Here is a 25,970-nt window from a genome sequence, read left to right as displayed (position 1 = left end):
CAGGCATCATTCTGGTATAACCACTCAAAGTCCAGCGATGTACCAGTACGTTGCTGGTCCTTGTTGGGCATATATTGTAATTTTTTTTTTCATGCAGCCTGTGGGCTGAACGAAAAAAAAGATTGATCGGTGGGTATGCCCACCATTAGAATACCTCCCTTCATCCACCCACTTCTAATGATGGCCATTACATGCACCATTTTGTTTTTAACTGTGGTGGTGACATCACCTCCTACAGCGCTGGAGTCACGGCTTTATGTATCGTGGAAGCAAACGCTGTTGCTGTCAAGATAATAAATCCATGCTGCAGCCGAATGGCGTACCTGCTAAGCCAATGATGGTCAACAATAAAACAAAGTAACATTACAGTATAACAGTAAGAAGTACCATACCTGCAAAGCAAATACAAAAAAAAAAACAACATATTTTTAGCTTTTTTTATTTTATATTTTTTTTGTGTTTTTTTTTATTTATTTACACTTATTTGTAACTGTAACGGTTCGGGTCTCTCAAAATGCAATGGCATCTTGGGAGACTCTGTGAAAGTGTGCCTAGTCTGTGCAATGCTGTACCCTACGCTAAAACTCCACTAGTGTATGGTAGCATTCAAAACATTCACCAATGCAAAGACCAGGATTGTCAGGACAGGAGGGACAAAAATAGCGGGTGTCATGCCTATATCCGCGCTTTCTACAGACACGACATTATCTTTGGGGGGCTCGTTGGGTAGGGGTACTCGGGAGGACATACGGAAAATGCCTCTCATACAGCCGGCGTACTGCATTTTGATTGGGAAGGCGAGGTGGAGCACCATCTGGAAACAGAAGGGCTCTGACGATCTCTTCCTTGAATTTAAGGAAGGATCCAGTCCATCCTGAAGCTCTGTATAGCACATGAGCGTTCAGCAAAGCCTATTGAAATAAGTATACAGACACTTTCTTGTACCAGCGTCTGGCTTTATGGGCAACTAGGTATGGCGCCAACAACTGGTCGTTGAGGTCCACCCCTCCCATATTTTGGTTATATTCGTGGACACAGAGGGGTATCTCCACAACACCAGTCGCCATAGTAATTTGGAACATCGTGTCTGCATGAAGGGAGGTAAGAACGAAAATATTCTTATTATCCCTCCACTTCATAGCGAGCAAGTTATTACACTTCAAGCAGGCTCTCTCCCCCAGCCTAAGACGGGAATCTACAAGCCGCTAGAGAAAGCCCCGGCGATTAGATGGCACGCTTGTGTAATAATTGTCCACATACAAATGGTACCCCTTTCCGAATAAGGGTGACACCAAGTCCCACACAATCTTGCCAGCGCTTCCTATGTAGTCAGGGCAGTTTTTTGGCTCTACGTGACTAGCTCTTCCCTCGTAAACCATAAAACTACATGTATAGCCTGTGGCCCTGTCACAGAGCTTATACATCTTGACCCCGTATCTGGCACGCTTGCTGGGAAGATACGGTTTGAATGACAAGCGGCCAGAAAACTTAATCAAGGACTCATCAACGCAGACAACTTGATGGGGAGTAAACAAGTCTGCAAATTACTGGTTGAAGTGGTTTACAAGGGGCCGAATTTTGTAGAGCCGATCGTATCCAGGGTCTCCAGGAGGATGAGAGTTCATTGTTGTTGAAGTGCATGAATCGCAAAATCTGCTCGTATCGTGCCCTGGCCATGGAAGCAGAGAACACGGGCATATGGTAAATTGGGTCAGTGAACCAATATGACCGTAACATACTCATTTTTACTATGCCCATGTCAAGGGATAGGCCCAGAAAGGTCTTAAATTTGGAAACCATAATTGGTTTCCAATCTCTGGCAAGGGAGGACTGAGGATTAGCGGCGATGAATTGACCACCATACAAATTGCTTTGGTCCACAATAGATCTATAGAGATCTTCGGTGAAAACAGCGAATAAAAATAAAGTGACGTAAAATCAACTGTTTCCACCTGAATGCCGGGTTGGCCAGTGAATGGGGGAAGTACGGGTGCTCCAGAAGTGGTGAGCTCCCAATTAGGATTGGCGAATTCTGCAGGAAGGACACTATGGGCACGACGGGCCTGTCTTTGTCTTCTTGGTGGCAGCGGGACACTACTTGTGCTTGCCACCTCGCCAGCTTGAACTGCATTTATGGGACTCGCCACATCACCACGTGTTACTGCAGTGCTGGTTTGACTACGACCAGGATGTACTAGGCCGATGGTGCTTGCCAGTTCACCAGAAGGAATAGCGACGCTAGTACTTCTCTGCTCCATACGAGAGCCCTTCGGTTCTTACACCTCAACAGCAGAAGAAGATCTGGGTCCGGTACGCCTGACCTTGGCAGGGACCACAACTCCGTCGTCAGAGCTATCGTTCATGGAGCCGCTGTCTACAGCAGTGGTCATCAACCCTGTCCTCAGGGCCCACTAACAGGCCAGGTTTTATGTATTACCTTGGGGAGATGCAGACTAGAATACTGCAATCACTGAGCAGCAAATTATATCACTTGTGATGTATTTCAGTTATCTTGCAAACCTGGCGTGTTAGTGGGCCCTGAGGACAGGGTTGATGACCACTGGTCTACAGGATCGTATTCTGAGCCTGAATCTGACAGATGAGCGACTTCCTCTTCACTATCTGTCATGCTCAGAAACGTGTAGACCTCTTCACTAGTGCACCTTCGATTTGCCATTTTGGGCTCTAAATTTACTGGTACACTAGTGAGACTCGCAGGTAAAAACAGCTCCTAGGCTGTCAGCAACTGTATCAAAACGCTACCAAAAAAAACTGTCAGCGATCGCAGGGATCAGGCCTGACTCTGAGAACGCTGCAGTTATGCGTTTAGTGTTTTGTAAGTGACAGTGATTGATCGATACTTGACTTGGGTGGGCTGAGGTGGGCTGGGCTGGGCGGGGGGCAAACGCGCAGGTGCTAGCAGGTATCTGGGCTGATCCCGCTAAAACTGCGTTTTTGGGAATCCTAAACTGCTCAGATATCGATCCGTTCAGACACTATACCACTAAGGGAGGTGTATGCTGCGTGCATGGGTGTTAGCAGTACCGGCACTAACCTGACGCTGTCTGGGGCGAAGCAGACCCTATCTGACCCTAAAACCTAACTTATGTCACCCATCGGGCGATCAGGGACTTAAACCTTTATTGGATAATAAATGACAGGTGCCCTGACACTATAAAAGACAGAACTAACTAACCAGGGTCACCCGTAACAGTTATACAGTGATCACTGGTGAAAGGGTTAACGGGGCAATCAGGGGGTTAAAACCTTTATTAGGTAGTATTTGGGTGTACCTGACGCTATGAAAAGCTGACGGTGAACCTAAATACTTACGTGGCTAACTAGCATCACCTGTGACACTAATACGGCAATCAGAAAAAAGATCACCTAGTGACACTGGCGCCAGAGGGTGATCAAGGGGTTAAAGCTTTATTAGGGGGGGTACCTTAGACCTAAAGGGGCCTACCACTAACTGCCCTAACATTTATAACAGTCACAAATGACACCAATGCAGTGATCAGTAAAAAAAATAAAAACTGCTATTGGTGTCAATGTGACAGGGGGCGCAGGGGGGGTGATCGGGGGTTATTTGTGTGCCTACGTGTTCTACTGTTAGTGTAGTGTTGGTGCAGACTTACTTGATGTCTTCTCTCCTCGGGCGCCGGAACGAAAAGACCGACACGAGGAGAGATGACATCGCTTCCTCTGCTTCAGCTTACATTACAGAAGCAGAGGAAGCTTCTCAATCGCCAGGAGCGATCGCGAGGGGGTGGCCATGAATCGGTGGCCTCCCCCTCAGCACGGATCGCTCCTGAAACGATTCCGTACTCCCATATGCCTGCCCGTGCCATTCTGCCGACGTACATCGGCGTGCGGTGGTCGGCAAGTGGTTAATGATAATGGTAAACAGGACAAATAGAGAGGGTGAATCTTACTAATTGGGGCACAAACAACAATAAAAACTGTCCCTCTCCACTTTATCCAGAAAAAATAAATTCTGCCTTTATGTATACTTTAAGGTAATGTGCATTAATGCACCAGGACAGTGTGAACTGCTCTGATAGCTAAAAGTCCGGCTCAGATGAAGCAAGATAAGCTAAATAAAGAAGCAAGACAAAAAGCTTTCATAAGTAAGCTTACACATACATGGTAAATTCTAGGCCCTACATTCAGATACGAACAGAAGCCTAATCGTGACTGGTTTTCTTTAATTTAAACATGCACACATACTATTCTTTTATTTTTTAAAAAGGAGGGGGCAGGCAATTAAATTACTGCCCCTTTCAACCACTTCAATACCAGGCACTTTCGCCCCTTCCTGCCCAGGACAATTTTCAGCTTTTAGCATTGTCGCACTTTAAATGACAATTGCGCAGTCATGCAATACTGTACCCAAACTAAATTTTTATCATTTTCTTTCCACAAATAGAGCTTTCTTTTGGTGGTATCTGATCACATCTGGGGTTTTTATTTTTTGCTAAACAAACTAAAAAGGACCGAAATCTTTGACTATGGCAAGAAGTTGCATGTGGTCTGCAGCCAAATCTCATATTCGGACTAAGTGAATTTTCAGCTGCACAGATCACAGTCTATCGAGGTTCCGCCCTCTGTGACAGGAAAAACTTGAGGCAGGTCAAAGAAAGCTGGAGAACAAAATTATTTTATACCTTCGTTACAGCAACAAAACTCTTATTTCCCCAAATGCTGCTGTAGTAGGCCACACCAATATTTAGCATTACTCTTGTTTCCACTAATGAGCCCTATGATGGTAGTACTCTCAAACAGGTCCCACCTGCATTATCCACGCCTGGCACATCTCCATTAGTAGTTGCTGCCACACACAACTTTCTTGCATTGCCAAGGCCACGACTGTTGAGGAAAACAGGCAAGTGGACAATATTGCGCATGTAGTCATGACCATTAATGTTGGAGTCTCTCAGAACACTATTGAGGTTCTGGTTGATTGCCTTGATGATAATATGTGGGTCACTTGCAAAGATTGCAATGAAAGGGCCTTTGGAGAACAAGATCCGCACCTAAAAAAATAAAAAAACACTATAGTAAAACTCCATTCAAAATAACAAAGCTTCTTTTCAAACAGTTAAAACAGCTACTTTTCACCAGCAGATTTCACTCTTTGCCGTCAGGCTTTGGTTACATCCCTGTCTGAAGCCTACAAACTGATTCCTGCAAAATATCAATACTTGCATGTCTGCCAGGTGGAGAGTTCTAACTTTTCCCATGGGTAGACATCCAAAAGCCCTGAGACAGCCCTAACAGACTCAGAGCTGCCATTTAAATGACACACTATTGCAGCATTTCTCAATTGGGGTGCCACAGCCTCTCAACCTGGTGTGCTGTCTTGGGTTACCACCTGTAGTATATTCACATCACTACACCACCCTGTATTTTCACACAGCATCAAACGTTTCCATGGTGCAGGTGGGCTGCCCGACAGCACCGTGGAAAGGCATGATGCTAATCCAAGGTGAACAGTGTGATGATAATGCAGTGTAAGAGGGCCCAGGGCAGCCCTATTGTTTGAAAATCTTAGTCAACCATGACATTTCTTTTTTTAGTAGCAGTGAACCCCCTCTACAAGACCTGGCTACATTAGGACGTCATTTTATACAATTCAACTTTTAGCAGCATTCCAAGACATGCTTATTAGTCCATTGAGAGGAAGCCGCAGGTCCTCTCAACACTATTAGCTAACAACACAACAAAGCAGGGCAACCAGATAACCTTTTGATTTAGCCTATCTACACCCCATTACCAGACAATCCAAAACCCAGTCTCACTCTAATGGGCGTCATGAAACAGTCAAGCTTTCAGGCCTGTACCACCAGAATAAGGACACATTTACCTGTATCAGGTAATTAGCAGCATTTTAAGCCCAAAACCACTATCCTATGAGGTACCGGAAGTGGAAAAGTAGGCCCATTATCTCTCCTAGGTGAAATAGCCATCTAATACCCATCACATATGTATTTATTTAAAAAATGTATAATTTCATGCTGGAAAAAGTTATAATATAACATATATACACACACACAAAACGGTAACCTGTAGGCATTTAAAAATATTAAAAGATATTAATACCTATAGAAAACTATCTGTGGGAGGGCAGCTACATGGACATAAACCTGTGACCTCCCAATCTGTCAACTCCTCAGACCTCTTGACTGGTCAGATCATTTCTGTCAAACGTTTGTCAATATTCTCCTCATGGACCAGAAAAGAGGGGCTAAATCAGCAGTCTGGAGCTCTCTTTAAACATCAAAGAAGGAACATCAGCTAAAGTCAGAACCACAGATATCTTATGCTCATTGATTGAACTGTGCTGAACTCACAGAATCAGGATACTGTTAAAAGGAGTTGTAAAGGCAGAAGTTTTTTTTTTTATCTTAATGCAATCCATGCATTAGGATAAAAAGCCTTCTGTGTGTAGCAGCTCCCCAGCACCATCCAATACTTACCTGAGCATCATCTCTGCCCAGCGATGTCCAGGAGTACCTCGGCCATCCGGGACTCTCCTCCCGATTGGCTGAGACACAGCAGCTGCGCCATTGGCTCCCGTAGCTGTCAATGTCAGTTTGCCAATCAGGAGAGAGAGGGGGCTGGCCAAACTGCAGCTTCGTGTCCGATTGGACACACAGAGCTGCAGCTCGGCTCGGGTGCCCCCACAGTAAGCTACTTGTTGTGGGGGCACTCAACGGGAGGGGCCAGAAGCACAGAAGAGGGACCCGAGAAGAGGAGGATCCAGGCTACCCTGTGCAAAACCATTACACAGCGCAGGTAAGTATAACATGTTTGTTGATTTTATTTTACTTTTTTTAAAACAAGACTTTACAATCACAAAGTATTTTCATTCTTAAAACTTTTTTGTTTTGCTGTTGCATCATTGTCTTTTTTCCTTCATAATACTCTTGAAGTACATGTTTTGAATGCACCGTTTTACCTTTTATATATTAAAGAATATTTTGATTGCAATTAGAATGCTGAGGACATTTGCATGATCTATGAGCAGAACATAACTTAGGTTAACGGATCAGCAGCTCTCATAAATTCAGTTTATTGCATAAAAACCCGTTCATAGGTTGTTATCGGCAACTTTGATTTAAAAAAATAAAATTTCATAAGTTCATTGTTCACTCTGACACAAAGATAAATTACAAGCCTATTTTATTTCATCATGAACCCAAAGCCAATCTACATAAACTGTAAAAAATGCAAGCATCTTCAATAAATAAATTGGCTATTTAGTGCATAAACCCCCAGCAGGTGGAACTAAAGGAAAATAAGTGCTAGTACTTTGCTGCCCTCCTGCAAGAAGGTCAGTGCCTAGGTGACAGCCGGTGTTTACCGGTCCTGTGTGTAATCAAGCAGCCCATTACATAGGAGATATACAGCTCAATAAACAACCTGCTCCCATAAAACAGACAGACTAGCAGGATGTATTGCCATCATTTATTTCTGCTTTCATGAAGCTCTGTCTCTGGCTATGGCAGCCCTCCGGGGCAAATTCACAAGCTGCTTGTAAAACCTCCTGCAAACGGCAATCATTATAGAAATAATAGTCATGTAGTTCATTTGTGGAACTTCCAATGCAGTTAATTATGGCTGTAAAAGTGCTACAAAACAGCAGTGATACAGCATTCACAGCACCGCGAATGAACGGGCTTTCAGAGCCTGTAATTAAAAGGCAATGTTTTCACTAAGTGTTCAGTGCCATCATTTGTTATCCAGCATCATTCTATGCCATTTATTTGCAATTCACTTCAATGTGGAGCATATTTAAATCACCTAAAGGAGAACTCCAGGCAAGAACACTAAAAAGGCAATAACCCAATGACTACTAGCATTGTTTGGCTGTTCAATTTTCTAGTTAGCTTTTGACATGCAAATAAAGATTTTTAGTTGAAGTGCTTCTAAAAAAGGTAGGATTGTTTTACCCTAATGCATTCTCTGCATTAAGGTAAAAAAAAAAAAAAAAAAACTTCTGCAAGCAGCTAACACGAGAGTCACCAGAGCACCTAGCTTGCATAAGGGCACTCAAAGAAGAGAAAAAGCCAGGTGTGCCGGAGGATGCCCAAGACAAGGGGGATCATGGCTGCTTTGTGCAAAACATTTTCATAGAGCAGGTAAGTATGATATGTTTATTATTTTAATTGAAAAAAAGAAATATCAAACCTTTAATATTACTTTGACAAAAAAAAAAAAAAAAAAACCCTTATTTTGAAGTATATCAAAGGATATATGCCTACTTGGGGATTATGCTGCCACCAGGTGAATGAACACTGGCCTCAAAAAAAAAAAAAAAGGCTGGAATCCCCACCCTGGCATAACTCTAAGATGCCCAAGACCCAAAACAGAAAGGGAGGAACCCCACTACAAGATCCCCTACAAGACCCTTTACCCAAAAATGGCAATCAAAGATGCGTGAACATCTACCTGGTAGAACTTCGTAAATGTGTGAAGAGAAGACCAGGTAGCAGCAAACTTGAACAGAAGCTTCACGCTGAATAGCTCAGGAAGCACTGACACCCATGGTAGAATGGGCCTTGACCTGGAAAGGGGGAACCTTGATACAATAGGCCTGAGAAATGAGCCGAGGAATCCACCTAGAAATACTCTATCGAGAAGCAACCTGTCCCTTGCAAGGACCCTCAGGGAGAACAAACAAGGAATCAGACTGTTGAAACAAAGCTGTAGACGTCAGATATACTCAAACAGATTGAACATCCAAAGAGTGAAGTAATTTCTCATTAGGCTGCATAGTTTAAGGATAAAAAAGATGTCAAACACAAAGTCCTGATTCACATGGAATGAAGAAACCACCAGGTAGGAGGGGGAACTGAGTCCTCAACACTGCCTTATTCTGGTGAATAACTAGGGAAGGTGCCCTGCAAGCCAATGTAATGGCAACCAAAAAGACAACCTTGTGCAAAAAGGGAATTTCTTAGAGGTTTAAAAGGAGAAGTCTGCAAAACAGACAAGATCAAATTAAGGACCCACAGAGAAGCCAATCCTCAGAACAATGCATGGGACATCCTGCACAAAAGGCTTTAACCAAGGAATGAGACATGATAGGTTTTTGAAATAGAACAGAGTTCTGTCCCTTGATGGTATACTTTGGAGATATTCCCCCACCATACTGAAGAAAAGCCTAAATGCCACACATGACTTATTGGGCCAGGGAGGCTCACAGCAGGCAAATTTTCTATGTATGGTGGTATACCTTGCTGAAGGTGGACTTTCTAGCCTTGAGAAGGGTAGGGATCAGAGAGTCAGAAAACAAGCCCAAATCAATGGAACTTCGCAATGACCTCTCAAGCTTGTCTCCAGACGTCTTCGCAACTGACATTTCTCCAGCACAAAGCAGAACCCTGGCCTGTGCCGTGTCAAATACCAAACTTAAGTACTCCAGATGATGGCCAAGGCTGACTTCTTAAGGTTCAGTATCCAGTCCAACCTATCCAGGACTTGTACCGTCTGCTGGAAATTTGATATCAGTTTCTGAGAGGATTGCTCGCTGACAAGAAGATCGCCCAGGTATCCCACAGTGAGGATACCCAAGTTCTCTTCAGAACCAGAGCAGACACCTTGGTAAACATTCAGGGAGCAACAGACAAGCCAAAAGGCAACGCTACAAACGGAAAGCGACAATCCTCTACTGCAAACTGGAGAAACCGAAGGCCAGATGTGTAGGTAAAGCATAGGAGGGGGAAAGCATCTAAACTCCAGCTTGTAGTCTTTTGACACTACACTGCAGATCCAGTAATCTATGACTGCTTGAGTCCAGGTGGCCGCAAAGGCCAATAGCTCTCCCCCGAACTGCATGAGGTGGTGCACACCTTGACTATGAAGAGGATTTGCCTTCCGAACCTTGGGGGTCCAGGTCTTATTACATAAGTAGGATGTAGGTTTTTGCTTCAAGTCTGACGCTGGCTGCTTACAAAAAGGAACCCTTGGATTCTAAAAGGCGTCAATGGTTTCTAACCCGTCACCCTCCCTGTCTTTGTGGAGGTGAGAGCGTGCTTTTCCCCACAGATACCTTCTGAATGAAGGCATCCAAGGATGGTCCAAACAAGCGTTCATCCTCAGCAGCTTCTCAATTTGCCTCTTGCAGGGAAGTTCCGCCATGCAACACTAGGTTCCTTCTCATGTGGACAGACATGGTGCCATTCCTTGAAAGCTGATGTATGGAATTTTACAAAAGGCATCTACCAAGAAACTTAAAGCTCTTGGAAAGTTTCTCCAGGAGCTGCAAAATGTCAGGATCTTCCACATCTTTTCCTCTCCAAAGCAGGATACACTTTGCCCATACTTTAAGGGTTTGGCAAACGCCCACCACTTCCACCGCAGACTCCTACCAGAGAGGACAACACCTTAAGAGAGGATCTAAAATCTTTAATGCGTAGGGTCTTAGAGTCAACAGTCGGAGAAACCCATTTCTTGTAGAATTCCTCCGTGGAATACTGGCGAGCAAAACATTTTGTTGTTAAAAACACCTTTTCCGGATTAGCTCAAATGGCATACCTCACTTCTTTTTAGTGAGCTTGCATTTGATGGACTTGGGATCTTTTGGCAGCCACCAGGACTCAAAACCAGTGAACAGGGGCCAAAAATCGGGCAGTGGTAACTTGAGGTTAGTAGGTATCACATCAGGAGGAAACTCACAATCGGCTTCTGTGTCTGGGGCAGCCCTGGACATTATATTCCTGCTGGGATGACCGTCCAGAAAAAAATTCCAGATCCTCAGCAGCTTGCACTAATTTCTGAGAATTTCACTCCAGCACCTCATCATCCCTCAAAAGGGGAGGAGGAGAAAGAGCACCAACGTTTGCATCCCAGGCATTACAAGCCAGAAAGAACCCTTGACAATTGATCTCACATCCCAAAAATGTCTGCAGAAAATTCCTTGCTTGACACAAATGCAGCCTAGGACTATGCCTCTGAAACAGTGGAAATACCAAGATTCGGCAGAAATTTAGAACTAATCTGACCCCTTTGGAGAGCCATCGCAGGGCAGACTTTGTAGGCGTCCCCCCCGTCTTTTTCCTTTCCACCTGACCTCTCTGCCTGTGCAAGGCCATGACTTGTTGCAATCCTTAGAGGGAAGCATCCATCCAGTTGTTGGCCCAAGCCAGAACACCTGTGATGGTCACAACCCCACTAGACAAGTGTCTCAACACTCGCTGTTCCTGGCATTGAGAAAGAGGCATGTGCTGCTATGCAGTGCTGGAGGCAAAATGGAGTTGGAGAATTCATTTTGATGCGGTGTGCTGCACAGGCTCAGGAGCTCCAATGTACATGTATTGTATCCAGGACCGAAGAAAATGGTGCATGCGCAGCCCCCCGTTTGTGCTCCACCACTACTATATTTTACCCCATGGAGAAGAACTGTCCAAAAGCCCCAGAACAGAAGGAAACACTTCCAGTCCACTACCTGAGAACTCACAAGTCCACAGTTGCAGAGCCAGTAGGCCCGCAGGGACTAGACACTCCTTCAGGGGGATCACAGCCCTGGACCTGTATAGCATCCCACCATTGAGGTCACCAGATACACTGTACCCTGAAGATCCACCACCAACTGGTATTCATTACAAGCCATCTCTGTTCTTGTATGTGTGGTCTGTGCAGAGTCCCCTCTTGGCCAAGAGGCCATAGCGGCCAATCTGGATGAAGGGGTGTTCGGAGCAGGGCAGGAAATCGAGACTAAGCCCTTACGGGGACAATCTTCAGGGGGACACCTCTACAGGAACATTCATCATCTAAGGACACTAGGTGAAAACGGAGACCTAGCTGATCTGAGAGGGGTTATCCTGCATGGGGATTGCTGCCTTCTGTTCACTCACTTGAAAGAGCAGTATGATCCTAGTAGTCAAGAATATCAAGTCCTCTGTTTCCTGTATTGTATGAATAGCAAATACAAAGCTTAGGGGGCTCTAAAGTGGACACAGGGCTGTCATGCCTGTCAATAGTTCCAGCTTCCTCTTTCATACATACACCTACAAGGGCAAATTTAGGCAGGAGCCAATTAACCTACACGCATGTCTTTGGCATGTGGGAGGAAACCAGAGTACCTGGAGGAAACAGGGAGAACATGCAGACTCCAGGCGGGTAGTGCCGTGGTTGAGATTTATGGAATTTTTATTTGACAGAAAGCTCTTAAGGAGAAGGAGAAGATTATTTTAAGCTTGCATGCAAATGTATATAGTTTTCTTTTCCCACAAGAATAATTGAAATGTTGTGTTTTCTTAAAGAGAAATAAAAATAGTTTGGGGTAATCTTAAATGCCCTTAAAACGATGTGCATGCTTTTAACTTATGTGGCTTTTTTTTATCCCATATGCATAAAATATTTTTTCCACATTTTATACAGCACAATGGGCTATCTAAAAATATAGCAGAGTAGTACCAACCTCATTCTGAGGCAGAATAGCTCTCATCTAAACTTTAGAGGGATAAGGATAATTTCAGTCCTGATAAAGAATAAGTCACTATGATTTATCACTCCTCCAATGCATTCACTTCTGAATGTAAATTTCCGTTTGATCTACTGATCTGAGCAGACAGTTTTTTTCTGAAGGTAAATCTGCCTTTGCAACCTGGGGTGCCCTCTTGGGTTTTTTAGGTGTGCCGTGGGTGGTGGGGGAAAAAAATGGTACAGTGAAATCATTAGTTGCTAGGATTTAAGAAGTTGGCCTGCACAGCGGCAGTTCTTGCATCCTCATTAGCCCCATCCTATGTCACAATGTCAATGCCGGAATCAGCATGTTGTGTGAACTAGTTGCATGTAAGTGTTGTTTTGGCTTGGTCAGAAGGAAGAACTTTGTTCACTTGCTGGTGGGAATTATAAAGAGCGGTATGAGGCAGGTATGGAACTTTCTCAGTGCCCCTCATACTGTAAACCATGCTCTGGCTTAGTTGGAAGACAGACCTTTATTTACTTGCCAAGTGCTTTGGTTGGATGTGGCAAGAGTAGCATAATGTGATGCGTCAGTTCTGGAAGTTTGATTAAATGCACTTTTCTAACTGTCGTGGGACTGCAAGTCTCTATACTCCAAGAAAGCTTTCTTGTCTGTTTCTTTAAGTACAGCTTCCTGGGTAGTGCCTGTGTCAATACATGTTGAAATAAGAGCGTGCAGCATGTACATCAGGTCCCTAATCTACTGCTACAATCTGTTAAAGGGCACGTATGGAGAGCAACTGAGGGTTGTGGACCAGGAGCCCCCGAATCTGTCTCTTGTACATTTCTGCCAATTTAGGGCAGTTGTCTGCACCATTTTTTCCCATTTTAGACTGCGGAGCCTAGAGATTTTGCATACTTTTAAATGTTAGAAAAACGCTGATGTAAGGACACAGGAAAAAATGTAAAAAGGAGCCTAAAGCTCCACCTGCTGGTTCAAAGTAGAACAAATGCTAACATTCAATATTTTGTGTAATAAAACAAAAACAAAAAAAGGACTTTAATAAGTTTGTTATAAGTATAAAGCCACTACGCATTCATTTAAAAAGTAAAAATAGTTTTCTTTATTCTAATTAAAATGGAAAACAGCATTTATTATACTAAACAAAGCATTTAATATGTTACATTTACTGAGTATACAACATTTAGGCAAACAGAAAATTGGGGTACCTACCGTATCCAGCATTTGCAGGACCTTATCTTGCTCACAGGCATCCAGTCCATCAATGATAACAACGAGTCTTGTCTGGTTCTGTGTGAAACTGTCAATTGTCTTTGTCATTTTAGCCATCAGTTCTACTTCACATTTCAGAACCTGGAACCAAATATTCACAATGACACTATTAAGACAAAAGAAACTGGCTGTGGTTTATAGACAGTCTGGATACCCGATTGCTTAGACCTCAGAACAGGAAGGGATCTTTCAATCTCTCATAGCCAGAGGACCACAGAAGTTAAAGCTTTCATTAATACATTTCACCTTATAATGGTTTCCTTATCATTGTTCTTTTACTATCTCTGCTATAATCACCCTACTAACACCCATGTGCCTAAAAACAAATCTCATCTTCAGTGGGAGCAAGTGCCTGGTTATCCAAAAAAAAACGCTTTCTTATGAAAAGTTATTATTCTACTGTGGTCTAGAAATTATGTGAATCAGCTTCTATTTTCAGCTTCTAAACCAGGGGTCTCAAACTGGCGGCCCTCCAGCTGTTGTGAAACTACAAATTCCATCATGCCTCTGCCTTTGGAAGTCATACTTGTAACTGTCAGCCTTGCATTGCCTCATGGGACTTGTAGTTTCACAACAGCTGGAGGGCCGCCAGTTTGAGACCCCTGTTCTAAACCTTTCCCAGTAATCCTCATCTGCAAACTCTAGTCCCTCTCCCCTGCTTTTAGTCAGCTAGCATTGTCAACAGGGTAGGACAGGGATCCTCAAACTATGGCCCTCCAGCTGTTACGGAACTACACATCCCATGAGGCATTGTAAAACACTGACATTCACAGACATGACTACGCATGATGGGAATTGTAGTTCCTTAACAACTGGAGGGCAGTTTGAAGACCCCTGGGGTAGGATATAATTACAACACTCAAAGTAGTAAAGGGCATTATTTGGAGTAGTGCAGACTAATAACCCAGTGGCTCTAAACCTGGGAAAAGGTTACATTTCAGCTGCCATGCCAACACTATTTCCTCATGCATGCTCTAGGTAAAAACAACCCAAGGACCTGCCCAAGGTATGCCCATATCACAAGACTAAACTAAAGGTCGGGACTTGTAATCCAGGAGAAGCCATCTAAAATTATTGCAATTAGACAAAGCAGGGCCCAACTCTTTCTGCCCCCACTCCCTACCAAGCATGTTCAATTCTACGCAAAAGGTGCTATAGAAGAGTGGTCTCCAAAGATACGACCCTTTGCTTGCCTTTATCCAGCCCTTGGGAAATATTTCATTCACTGATACCATCAATGGGGCATAATGCCCACCCCGCATTGAGACCAGTAAAGAGGGACAATTCCTCCCAATGACACCACAATGGGGCACAATGGCTCCTTCTGACACCAAGGATGGGGCATGTTTTTTTTCCCGCCGACGTTGGGACCTTTTCTCCTCCCAATGGCTACAGTCCAGCCTCCCTAAAGTCTGAAGGAAAGTAAACTGGCCCCCCATTTAGAAAGTTTGCAGACCCCTGCTACTGACATGTGACCTGGCTATGAAGCAAAAAATGACCTCCAAATGAGTGACCAGGCAAATACAGCAAAGGGTGTGACATATAGCAGAAAAAAGGGAGGGGAGGCTTCGTAAATCACCAATGTTATGGTAAAAAGTAGGGATGCACTGGTATCTTTTTTTTTTTTTTTTTTTTAAGAGCGAGCACGAGTACCGAGACTTTTGCTCAAGTACGCGTCAATACCAAGAACTCGTGCAAATGCTTAATATTGGTGCAACACTAATAAAAGGAATATTTGACAAGAAGGCAAATACTGGGGAACATAGCGCAGTGTGGCTTATTCATTTAAGAGCACAAACAATGCAATGTCATTTTAATTGATCATAAAATGGGTAATCAGTGGCAGTACCTTCATGAAGCCCTCACTTTTCAACCTGTGAAGTCTGGAGGCCGCACTGTGAAGGCGTTTTCTCTGTGAGTTCAGTATGGAATCCATCACTTGCCACCACGTGAGACAATTCAGAACCAACACCAGACCAACAACACAAGCCACAGCTATCAGAATAGCATTTACAGTCATGTTCTTTGCATCCACTTTGAAGATTGCCAGTAATATAACCCCAGCAAAAATGCAGGTCATGATAAAGATGAAAATGACAAAAGATGGAAGGCAACAGGTCTTCTTCCATTTCTTCTTCCCTAAAACAAAGGCATAGATAATTTACAAAACAGTTTTAAAAGACAAGAAACCAAAGTGAATTTTATTCTGAATTTGCAGGGAAATGGGGCAAGGAGAGGGACCACTCCGCTGACAACCAGAACCCATCAACAAGATTAAGATAAAACTGCAACCAAAAAGTGTCGCTCAAAGCGTCATGCAAACACTTTGCTTGTAAAGGTGCCCATACACTGAATAATTGTTCACTGAGAACATGGTGATCAATCTGGCCTTTCAACAACTGGCCACTAAGTAATGATATAAAGGGTGCAAATTTATATATAAGTGAAAATGCATACACAGTGTAAGAAAATGATTACTTGATTAGTAATAAAATAATTGAAGTGCACAATAATTGAATAATTTTAAATGTCCATAACGCAACACTAACTAACATAACACACAGGATCCTCCACTTCCGCTCTGGCAATTGAGACGCACGCCACACAGAGGTGATGGAACGGTTTCTGCTTTGCCCTGAGCTATACCTTAAGCCTTTTTGTACCAGACTTTGGACTAAGCGCTAAACTTAAAAGGGTTAAAAGCAATATTACACTATTTTGCTTTCTCTGTGGCTCTTTATGGCAGAGCCATTTTTACAGAATTTTAAGATGAAAGTTGGATATATGCAATAGTGAATACATAACGTTGAAGACAACCATGTCCATATATTTTTGCATATTGGATTGGGATTTGGCTTTCTCTCATATGGATAATTAATTGGGATGAGATCCCTGGAGGGGCAATATCCTTGAAATAAGGAGTTCCCTATACTACATGCCTAATGGTCACTCTGTGGCCGAGGTCATCTGGTGAGCGCATTTGATCATCACTTCAGGTGAAGCACCATTGTATTTGAGAAACTGAAGCACATTGCACTTTAGGAGCACGGTGTTGGATTTTATATTGCAGTGTTGTTATGGACTTTTAGAATTATTCAATTATTGTGCACTTTAATTATTTTATTATTAATCATTTTCACTTATATTTAAATTTGCGCCCTTTATATCATTACTTATAAGAAATTAGTTATCACTAATTTTAGGTTCAGCAATAGAATATATAGAGATTTGTTTTTGGCGCTGTACCCCATCACTTTCTTTTTTTCAACAACTGGCCACTGTATAAAAATTAGAAAGCCAAGATATACAAGCAGAGGAGAAACAGAGCTGAGGAGCAATTAGTGCCAGTTCCAGAAGAAAAAAGGGTGGGGACATGAACTTAAAGTGATACTAAAGTGTTGGGTTTTTTTTTCATTTAAAAATAACAAACAGGTCATAATTACCTGCTCTATGCAGTGGTTTTGCACAGAGCAGCCCAGATCCTGGGGTCCCTCATGGGCGCTCCTGACCCATCCCCCTTGCCAAGTGCCTCCACAGCAAGCTGCTTGCTATGGGGGTAGCCAAGCTGCTGCTCTGTGTGTTTATTCAGACACAGAGCCTGAGCTTGGCCCCATCCCCTCTCCCCTCATTGGCTTACTGACTTTGCTTGACAGCAAATGTGCCCGATGCTGTGCTCAGCCAATCAGGAGGGAGAGTACCAGGCAGCCGAGGTTCTTGTGCAACATCTCTGGATCGAGATGGGTCTCAGGCAAGTATTAGGCCTCATGCACACTGGACGTTACAAAAAACGCCAGTAGCGTCAGCTGTAGAATGCTGTAGCTGTAGAAAACTGTAGCTGTAGAATGAGTTTTGCAGCATTTTTGTAGTAGCGTTATTTTTTTTTTTTTTAGCAAAACTATAGTCTTACAAAAGTTTATGGCTCAAAAATGCTGATAAAGGCAGAATAGCTGCGTTATTCAGCGTTTTTAAGCTTTTATCAGAGTTAGAGCGTTTTTACAGCTGAAAAGTTCCTCTTAAAAACCACCAGCTCTGGATTTTTTTTCCAGCCAGAAAACGCTGGATGATAACAGCCTATATGTGCATGGACACATAGGACAACATGCTGGGGAGTTTACTGGCTGCAGAAAAAAACGCTTGAAGCCAAAAACAGCAGCTGTAACAAAAAGTCCAGTGTGCATGAGGCTTTAGGGGGGCTGCTGCACACTAAGGGTTTTTTTTATCTTAATGCATAGAGTAAAAACCTCCTGACTTTAGAACCACTTTAAGATTTTTAAAGAGGAGGTAAACCCTGATGGGTTTTAGTTCTCTTTTTTCCCCTGAAAAGTAAAAGCATAATGGGCTAGTATGCATCGCATACTAGCCCATTATGTGGCACTTACCTGCAATCATCTTCGCCCCTCTTCCTTCTGGGGCCGCGGACTCTGGCTCTGACTGGCCGGAGTCGTGTGACGTCATTCCCGTGCATGCACGCGGGACCCGTCAGTCACAGCACTTGCTCGTTAAGAAACGGCACGGAGGGCCATTTCTTCACAGCTCATGCGCCGATGTCGGCGCAAGCGTATATGGTAAATATCTCCTAAACCATGCAGGTTTTAGGAGATAATTACAGTACCTACAGGTAGGCCTTATTATAGGTACAGGTACTGTAGGTACAAGTGGTGTAGCTAGGTTTACAAGCAATTTTAAAAAGGAGAAGTCCAGCCTGAGCTCATTCGGCTGGGCTTCTCCTATGGGTCACAGGAGTGCAATTCGTTTTAATTCACGAACAGTGGTTACTAATCTTCCCAAAAAAAAAAAAAAAAAAAAATCAGAAAACATTAACCTCTGTGTCCAGGAAGTAGGTCTTGGGGAGGATACAGAAACAGTGTTCGTGAATCTGAGGAAAATGGAGGTTGAGAAGAGACACCAAAATCTGGTGATATTACTATAAAGGGACTGGGGGGGTGGAGATTCAGGACTGCTAGAGGGGGACCCAAGAAAGAGGATCCGGGTTGCTCTGTGCAAAACCATTACACACAGCAGGTGAGTATAACATGCTTATCATTTTTTAAAAATAAAGAAAAATAAGGAGTTTACAATCACTCTTCTGCTTCTTCTATGGCACATACAGTGCAGACTGGTCACAGATTAGTGACCTATGTAAAATTGGCTAGTAAGCTCTTTTTGTTGGAGGGTCATCTTACTGCTGGTATGAATACTGATCAGTGATGCGTTTGTGCTAGGGGTAGAATACAGAGGAAAAATCAAGACCAAGGGCAGGAGGAAAATAATAATAATAATTAATAATAAGCAGCGTCCTTAAACAATTTAAATTAAAAAACATATATTGCTATCCCTTTGTCATCACAATATGGTGAGTAGCCTGGATGCTGTTTTTATACAATAAAGTTGGCTTCTATATAATGAGCCTTAGATGTTTTGTTTTTATTATTCTGAGGGACACTTAGTATAGATATTTTAATGGATGGTCTTGGAGTAAATTGATGAGAAAATGGAGTAAATTGATAAGAAAATGGACACTTATGCTGCCAGATGAAGGTGTTGAAGTGGAACACCTCTTGATCTGGTATAGACCTGCCTTTTTTGACCTTCTGTTTTTTCACTGGTCAAGTCCGAGGTGAGCAGATTCACTCACTAGGGCGCTGGAGTGGAGTGTCACATATATTTATGAAGAGCATGTGGGGAGTGGTGGATGCACATATATATTTCGTTTATTCAGAAACTGTTTATACCACTCGGTTATGTGGTCTTATAAAATGGACGCACTTTAATGCGATAGTATATGCTTAAAAATTTATTGTTTTTTTTATTTCAATTGTTTAAGAGCACTACACATTATTATTTGTTTTTTTTTTAATTCGGTGAGCGATACCCAGAGGGTGCAGGCTTGCTGTATAGGAGAGTTTATTTGTTGCATGGACACATTTTTGAATTTTATTTTTACAAGGGCAGGAGAAATAAACCATGCACAGGAGCCTCTAATGATGACTGAACACCACAGAGAGGCTACTAATTCAGTCTGTGAGCTGCAGCGATTTCCAACAGTCTCTCTCTCGCTCGTTGGTTGACCGTGACTAGCTGGGTGCATACTATGTGGGTAGACATACAGTATCTCACAAAAGTGAGTACACCCCTCACATTTTTGTAAATATTTTATTATATCCTTTCATGTGACAACACTGAAGAAATGACACTTTACTACAATGTAAATTAGTGCATGCACAGCTTCTATAACAGTGTAAATTTGCTGTCCCCTCAAAATAACTCAACACACAGCCATTAAGGTCTGGCAAAAGGGAGTACACCCCCAAGTGAAAATGTCCAAATTGGGATCAAAGTGTCAATATTTTGTGTGGCCACAATTATTTTCCGCCACTGCCTTAACCCTCTTGGGCATGGAGTTCACCAGAGCTTCACAGGTTGCCGCTGGAGTCCTCTTCCACTCCTCCATGATCACAAAGATGATGGATGTTAGAGACCTTGCACTCTTCCACCTTCCGTTTAAGGATGCCCCACAGATGCTCAATAGGGTTTAGGTCTGGAGACATGCTTGGCCAGTCCATCACCTTTACCCTCAGATTTTTTTTAGCAAGGCAGTGGTCATCTTGGAGGTGTGTTTGGGGTCGTTATTTTGGAATACTGCCCTACGACCCAGTCGCCGAAGGGAGGGGATCATGCTCCGCTTCAGTATGTCACAGCACATGTTGGCATTCATGGTTCCCTCAATGAACTGTAGCTCCCCAGTGTCGTAAGAACTCCATGCTTGACTGTAGGCAAGACACACTTGTCTATGTACTCCTCACCTGATTGCCGCCACACACGCGTGACAGCATCTGAACCAAATAAGTTTATCTTGGTCTCATCAGACCACAGGACATGGTTCCAGTAATCCATGTCCTTAGTCTGCTTGTCTTCAGCAAACTGTTTGTGGGCTTACTTGTGCATCATCTTTAGAAGAGGCTTTCTTCTGGGACGACAGACATGCAGACCGATTTGATGCAGTGTGCGACGTATGGTCTGAGCACTGACAGGCTGACCCACCACTCCTTCAACCTCTGCAGCAATGCTGGCGGCACTCATATGTCTATTTCCCAAAGACAACATCTGGCTATGATGCTGAGCACGTGCACTCAACTTCTTTGGTCGACCATGGCGAGGCCTGTTCTGAGTGGAACCTGTCCTATTAAACCACTGTATGGTCTTGGCTACCATGATGCAGCTCAGTTTCAGGATCTTGGCAATCTTCTTATAGCCTAGGCCATCTTTATGTAGAGCAATAATTCTTTTATCTTCAGAGAGTTCTTTGCCATGAGGTGCCATGTTGAACTTCCAGTCACCAATATGAGAGAGTGAGAGCGATAACACCAAATTTAACACACCTGCTCCCCATTCACGCCTGAGACCTTGTGACACTAACGAGTCACATGACACCAGGAAGGGAAATTGGCTAATATGGGCCCAATTTGGACATTTTCACTTAGGGGTGTACTCACTTTTGTTGCCAGCGGTTTAGACACTGATGGCTGTGTGTTGAGTTATTTTGAGGGGACAACAAATTTACACTGTTATACAAGCTGTACACTCACTACTTTACATTGTAGCAAAGAGTCATTTCTTCAGTGTTGTCACATAAAGATATAATAAAATATTTACAAAAATGTGAGGGGTGTACTCACTTTTATGAGATACGGTATATTTTTTCTTTAATGTTGGCTGGCATTAAATCATCCCGACAATTTTATCTTTCCTTAAGGTCCTGAGGAAGAGGCAATATATGCCTATGAAAAAGTGAAAAGAAAAATTCTCGCTGTCCACATCTTGGGAATTCTGCATGGTGGAAATGTATTATTGGTGATATATCGCCTGTAGCACATTGTTTAAAACCAGCAACCTTATTTATGTAAAATAAATGTATGGATTTTATACAAAAATGTCTAAACCTGTTAAAGTCCCATTTTAGGCAACTGCTACTGTATTCCGTGATAAGGATGGTGGTACTTACCCATAAGAATGCCTTGATAACACACACACACACACACACCCATTCTATGCATTAAGATAAAAGCCTTCTGTGTGTAGCAGCCCCCCAATACTTACCTGAGCCACATCTCAATCCAGCGATGTTGCAAGAGTGTCTCGGCTGCCAGGGACTCCTCCTCATTGGTTGAGACAGCAGTGCGGTGCCATTGGCTACTGCTGCTGTCAAAGTCAGTCAGCCAATAAGGAGAGAAAGGGGGTGGGGCCGGGACGTGGCTACGCGTCTGAATGGACACAGGGAGCTGTGGGTCAGCTCAGGTGCCCCCATAGCAAGCTGCTTGCTGTGGGGGCACTCAACAGGAGAGAGGAGCCAGGAGAGCCAAAGAGGGACCCGAGAAGAGAAAGATCGGGGCTGCTCTGTGCAAAACAATTACACAGAGCAGGTAAGTATAACATGCTTGTCATTTTAAATTAACAAAAAAAAAATCGACTTTACAATCACTTTAAAGTGGACCATACTTTGGACAGATTACTTAGCATGGATTTACTGAACATGAAATTATGTGTAACACTTATGCCCTGTATACACGGTCGGACATTGATCGGACATTCCGACAACAAAATCCATGGATTTTTTCCGACGGATGTTGGCTCAAACTTGTCTTGCATACACATGGTCATACAAAGTTGTCGGAAAATCCAATCGTTCTGAACGCCGTGACGTAAAACACGTATGTCGGGACTCTAAACGGGGCAGTAGCCAATAGCTTTCATATCTTTATTTATTCTGAGCATGCGTGGCACTTTGTGCGTCGGATTTGTGTACACACGATCGGAAATTCCGACAACAAAATCCGTTGTCGGAAAATTTTATAGCCTGCTCTCAAACTTTGTGTGTCGGAAAATCCGATGGAAAATGTGTGATGGAGCCCACACACGGTCGGAATTTCTGACAACAAGGTCCTATCACACATTTTCCGTCGAAAAATCCGACCGTGTGTACGGGGCATTACAGTTAATTATTTCTAAGATCACGGTACTCCCTTCAAAAACCTTCACTTGTTTGTCACTATGGAGCCATACTGGTTTATATATAATCTTGGGTCAGCATCTACTTTCTGGACTGAGATGCTGCTTGAGTCTTGTATACCCTTGGGGCATGTGCAGTTTTTGGCTATGTTCACAAAGGGATGACAAAGATTAATCCCCTGCTGCAGCCCATTACTTTGTGACCATCTAAAAAAAAAAAAAAAAAAATGGGATTTTTGTACTCGCCGTAAAATCCATTTCTCCACGTTCATCGACGGACACAGCGCCTCCTTAATTTTGACCATTGGGGTTATGTCGCCTTTGCAGGAGTAGGGCTAGGCAGAACAATCAATCAGTATATAACCCCCTCCCTGCTCTAGGTGTTCAGTTTAGTAACAAGCAGTAATAGAGGTTTCAAAAGCTCCATAGAGGGGTGGGTGCTGTGTCCGTCAATGAACCCAGAGAAATGGATTTTACGGCGAGCACAAAAACCCCATTTTCTTTCGTTCATCGACGGACACATCCCCTCCTTAATCTTGACAATTGGGACGTCCAAAAGCAGCGCCAAAGAAAAATGAGGGGTGGGCAAAATAACCCAAGGCTAACCACAAGAGCCCTAACCAGGACACAGGAGCCTTAACCAGGTCACAGGAGCCCCATCTGAAATAAAAAATGTTTAAAGAAAAACACACCTCAAGAGGGAACCCCCCCCCCCCCCCCCTTAAACAACAGCCTGCAAAACCTTGCAGCCAAAAGAAGCATCCACAGATGCCAAAATAACTACTTTAAAGAGTTTAGTGAAGGTATGCACTGATGACCAAGTGGCCGCCTTGCAAACCTGCATTTTTTTGACGCGTGATGACGGAAGGTCCAAGAAGTACTAAGCATCCGAGTAGAATGTGCGTTCGAATCGCACGAACCACATCCAAGTTATGCAAAGCAAATTTCTTGGGATGAGCCGGCTTGGGACACAAGGACAGCAACACAATGTCCTCATTCAAATGGAAGTCAGAGACAACCTTGGGCAGAAATGACTGACAGGGATGAAGAACCACTTTATCCCTACCAAGTACTAAACAGGGACTACGACAAGATATTGCCACCAACTCTGAAACCCTGTGGGCTGAGGTAGCCACCAGGAATTCCACCTTCTGGGACAAGGTAGGCAAGGGAATCTCCCGAATATTCTCAAATGGAGGTTTCTGGAGAACCGATAGCACCAAGTTTAAATCCCATTGCGGCAAAAGAGACCGTACAGGCTGAGCCACATGCTGGACTCCTTGAATGTAGGTACGAACTAAAAATTGAGTGGCTAGGGGTCGCTGAAAGAAGACTTCTAAGGCAGACACCTTGATGGTGCTCAAAGCAAACTTCTGCTCAACACCCTGTTGAAGAAAAGCTAAGATCTGAGCCACAGAAAAGAATCGAGGATGAACGCCAATCAACTCACACCAAGAAACGTACACTTTCCATGTACGATGGTATATCTTACTAGAAGTCGACTTACTTGCCTTCACCGTAGTAGGGATCACTGATCCCGAAGGACCTCTATCTCTCACTACCTGGATTTCCATGGATAGGCTATTAAAACCAGTTACTGTAAAGCAGGATGGAAGCTCAGTCCTCGTTACAACTGGTCCTCTTTTAGAGGTAACATCCAAGGGACATTTACGGCCACCAGAAGACTTTCGCCGTCTGTCCTTCGCAGGCACCGCAGAACAGGAAGGCGTTGGCCCCGCAGTGGTACTAGGGCGACTGCGGCGTCTACCAGAGGAACTTGCGAGATTGCCACGAGCCTCAGTTACTTCGAGGTGAACTAAACCTGCTAAAGGGGGCGATGTTTGAGAAGAAAAACTACTAACCTGGTCAGCATTCACTCCAGAGTCAGACCCAGGTAGCCCAATTTCCTGGACAGGGCTAGAAGGGACTTTGGGTAGTTTGGACGTCACCTGAACCTTTACAGGAATTATACCCAAACAAGGAGACACAGGGCCCCCTGAAGTGGACAAATTCTGCCCCCCTTCTTTGGTACCCACAAAAGGTTCAATTTGTGGACCCCCTTGACGCTCACGAAGGAGGCCCATGAATCTGGAAATCATGGAAGATGTCCCCCACCCCAGCAATGGGTGAAGTCAGACCTTCATGCTGAAGGAGTCTTGTCAGTGAATCCGGAGAAACCTGCTCTCTAGGCTTACTAGACCAAGATTGCTTGGAACTTCCCGGGGAAGACTTGAGAGATCAGTTTCCTTTATCTGCAGTTCCGGGAGCCCGGAAGAATTTCTTATGGACTGAGAAGGAAGACCCCACCTGAGACCAGGCGCCTTCCCTTTCCTAGATTGAGGCAGGAAGCTAATCTTTCCCCCTGTGACACCCTTAATAATGTCATCCAGGGTAGCCCCAAACAGGCGGTCACCTTGAAAGGGTAGATGAGAGCTTTTTTAGAGGCTTGGTCTGCCGACCAATTCTTAAGCCACAGCACATATTTAATCACCACCGCTGAAACAGAAAGCTTGGACAGCACAGGAGCTGCATCCAAGGCTGTATCAAAAATATACTGCAGCCCATGGACAAACTGGTCTGCTAAAACATAAGCAGCAAGAACCTGCTCACTACCCAGACCATGGTGCAAAAGCTTGGCCCATTCAGTTAGGGTCTGCGACACCAGGGCCGATGCAAAGACTGGACGCAATGCCGACCTAGCCATAGTAAACATGCTGCGTGCCACAGCCTCCGCTTTCCTGTCAGCCGAGTCCTTAAAGTGGGGTTCCACCCAAATTTTGAACAATATCTGTATGTATTCTCTTCCTTGCCTAGATGCTGACATGCCATTTAAAAAAATGTAAATCGCCGTAATTACCTTTTATTTTTCTATTCTTCTTTGCACTTCCTGGTTCTCCTCCCGTGGGAGTAGGCGTGTTTCTAGCCTCTCCCAGACTCCTGGGAGCTAGTCTCAGGCTTCCCAGGATGCCACTGAGCATGTGCGGGAACGAGCAGTGAATGCTAGGAGCACAGCATTCACCACATCCAGGAAATAAATGCTTGTGGGCTTCAAATGCCCAGAATGAAGATGGAAACCGCCTGCAGTGAATAATATAAGTTATTCTTTCCAACGAAATCTGACACAGGCGGACATATTACACACAATATGTGAGTATGTAATGCTGAGAAGAAAAAAGTTTGTGAATGAACAAAAAAAAAAAAAAAAAAAAAAAAAAAACGATAGATAGGTGGACCCCCGCTTTAAAGAATGGGGATT

General features: G+C 43.7%; 1 protein-coding gene across 3 annotated transcripts in view; it reads right to left on the bottom strand.

Annotated features, from left to right (window-relative positions):
* Positions 1-25,970, bottom strand: part of KIDINS220 (kinase D interacting substrate 220) — a 248,515-nt gene that overhangs the window by 145,835 nt on the left and 76,710 nt on the right. For all 3 annotated transcript variants that reach the window (XM_073625407.1, XM_073625408.1, XM_073625409.1), the window contains exons 17-19: positions 15,558-15,847; positions 13,649-13,789; positions 4,793-5,036 (exon numbers count right to left, since the gene is read on the bottom strand). In XM_073625407.1, the coding sequence (XP_073481508.1) occupies positions 4,793-5,036; positions 13,649-13,789; positions 15,558-15,847 (675 nt within the window). The remainder of the gene's footprint in view (positions 1-4,792; positions 5,037-13,648; positions 13,790-15,557; positions 15,848-25,970) is intronic.

The sequence above is a fragment of the Aquarana catesbeiana genome, linkage group LG04, assembly GCF_042186555.1.
Source record: "Aquarana catesbeiana isolate 2022-GZ linkage group LG04, ASM4218655v1, whole genome shotgun sequence".
In the NCBI taxonomy this organism is placed as follows: Eukaryota; Metazoa; Chordata; class Amphibia; order Anura; family Ranidae; genus Aquarana; species Aquarana catesbeiana.
The sequence above is the reverse complement of the archived record's forward strand: the minus strand, read 5'-3'. Positions and strand labels throughout refer to the sequence as shown.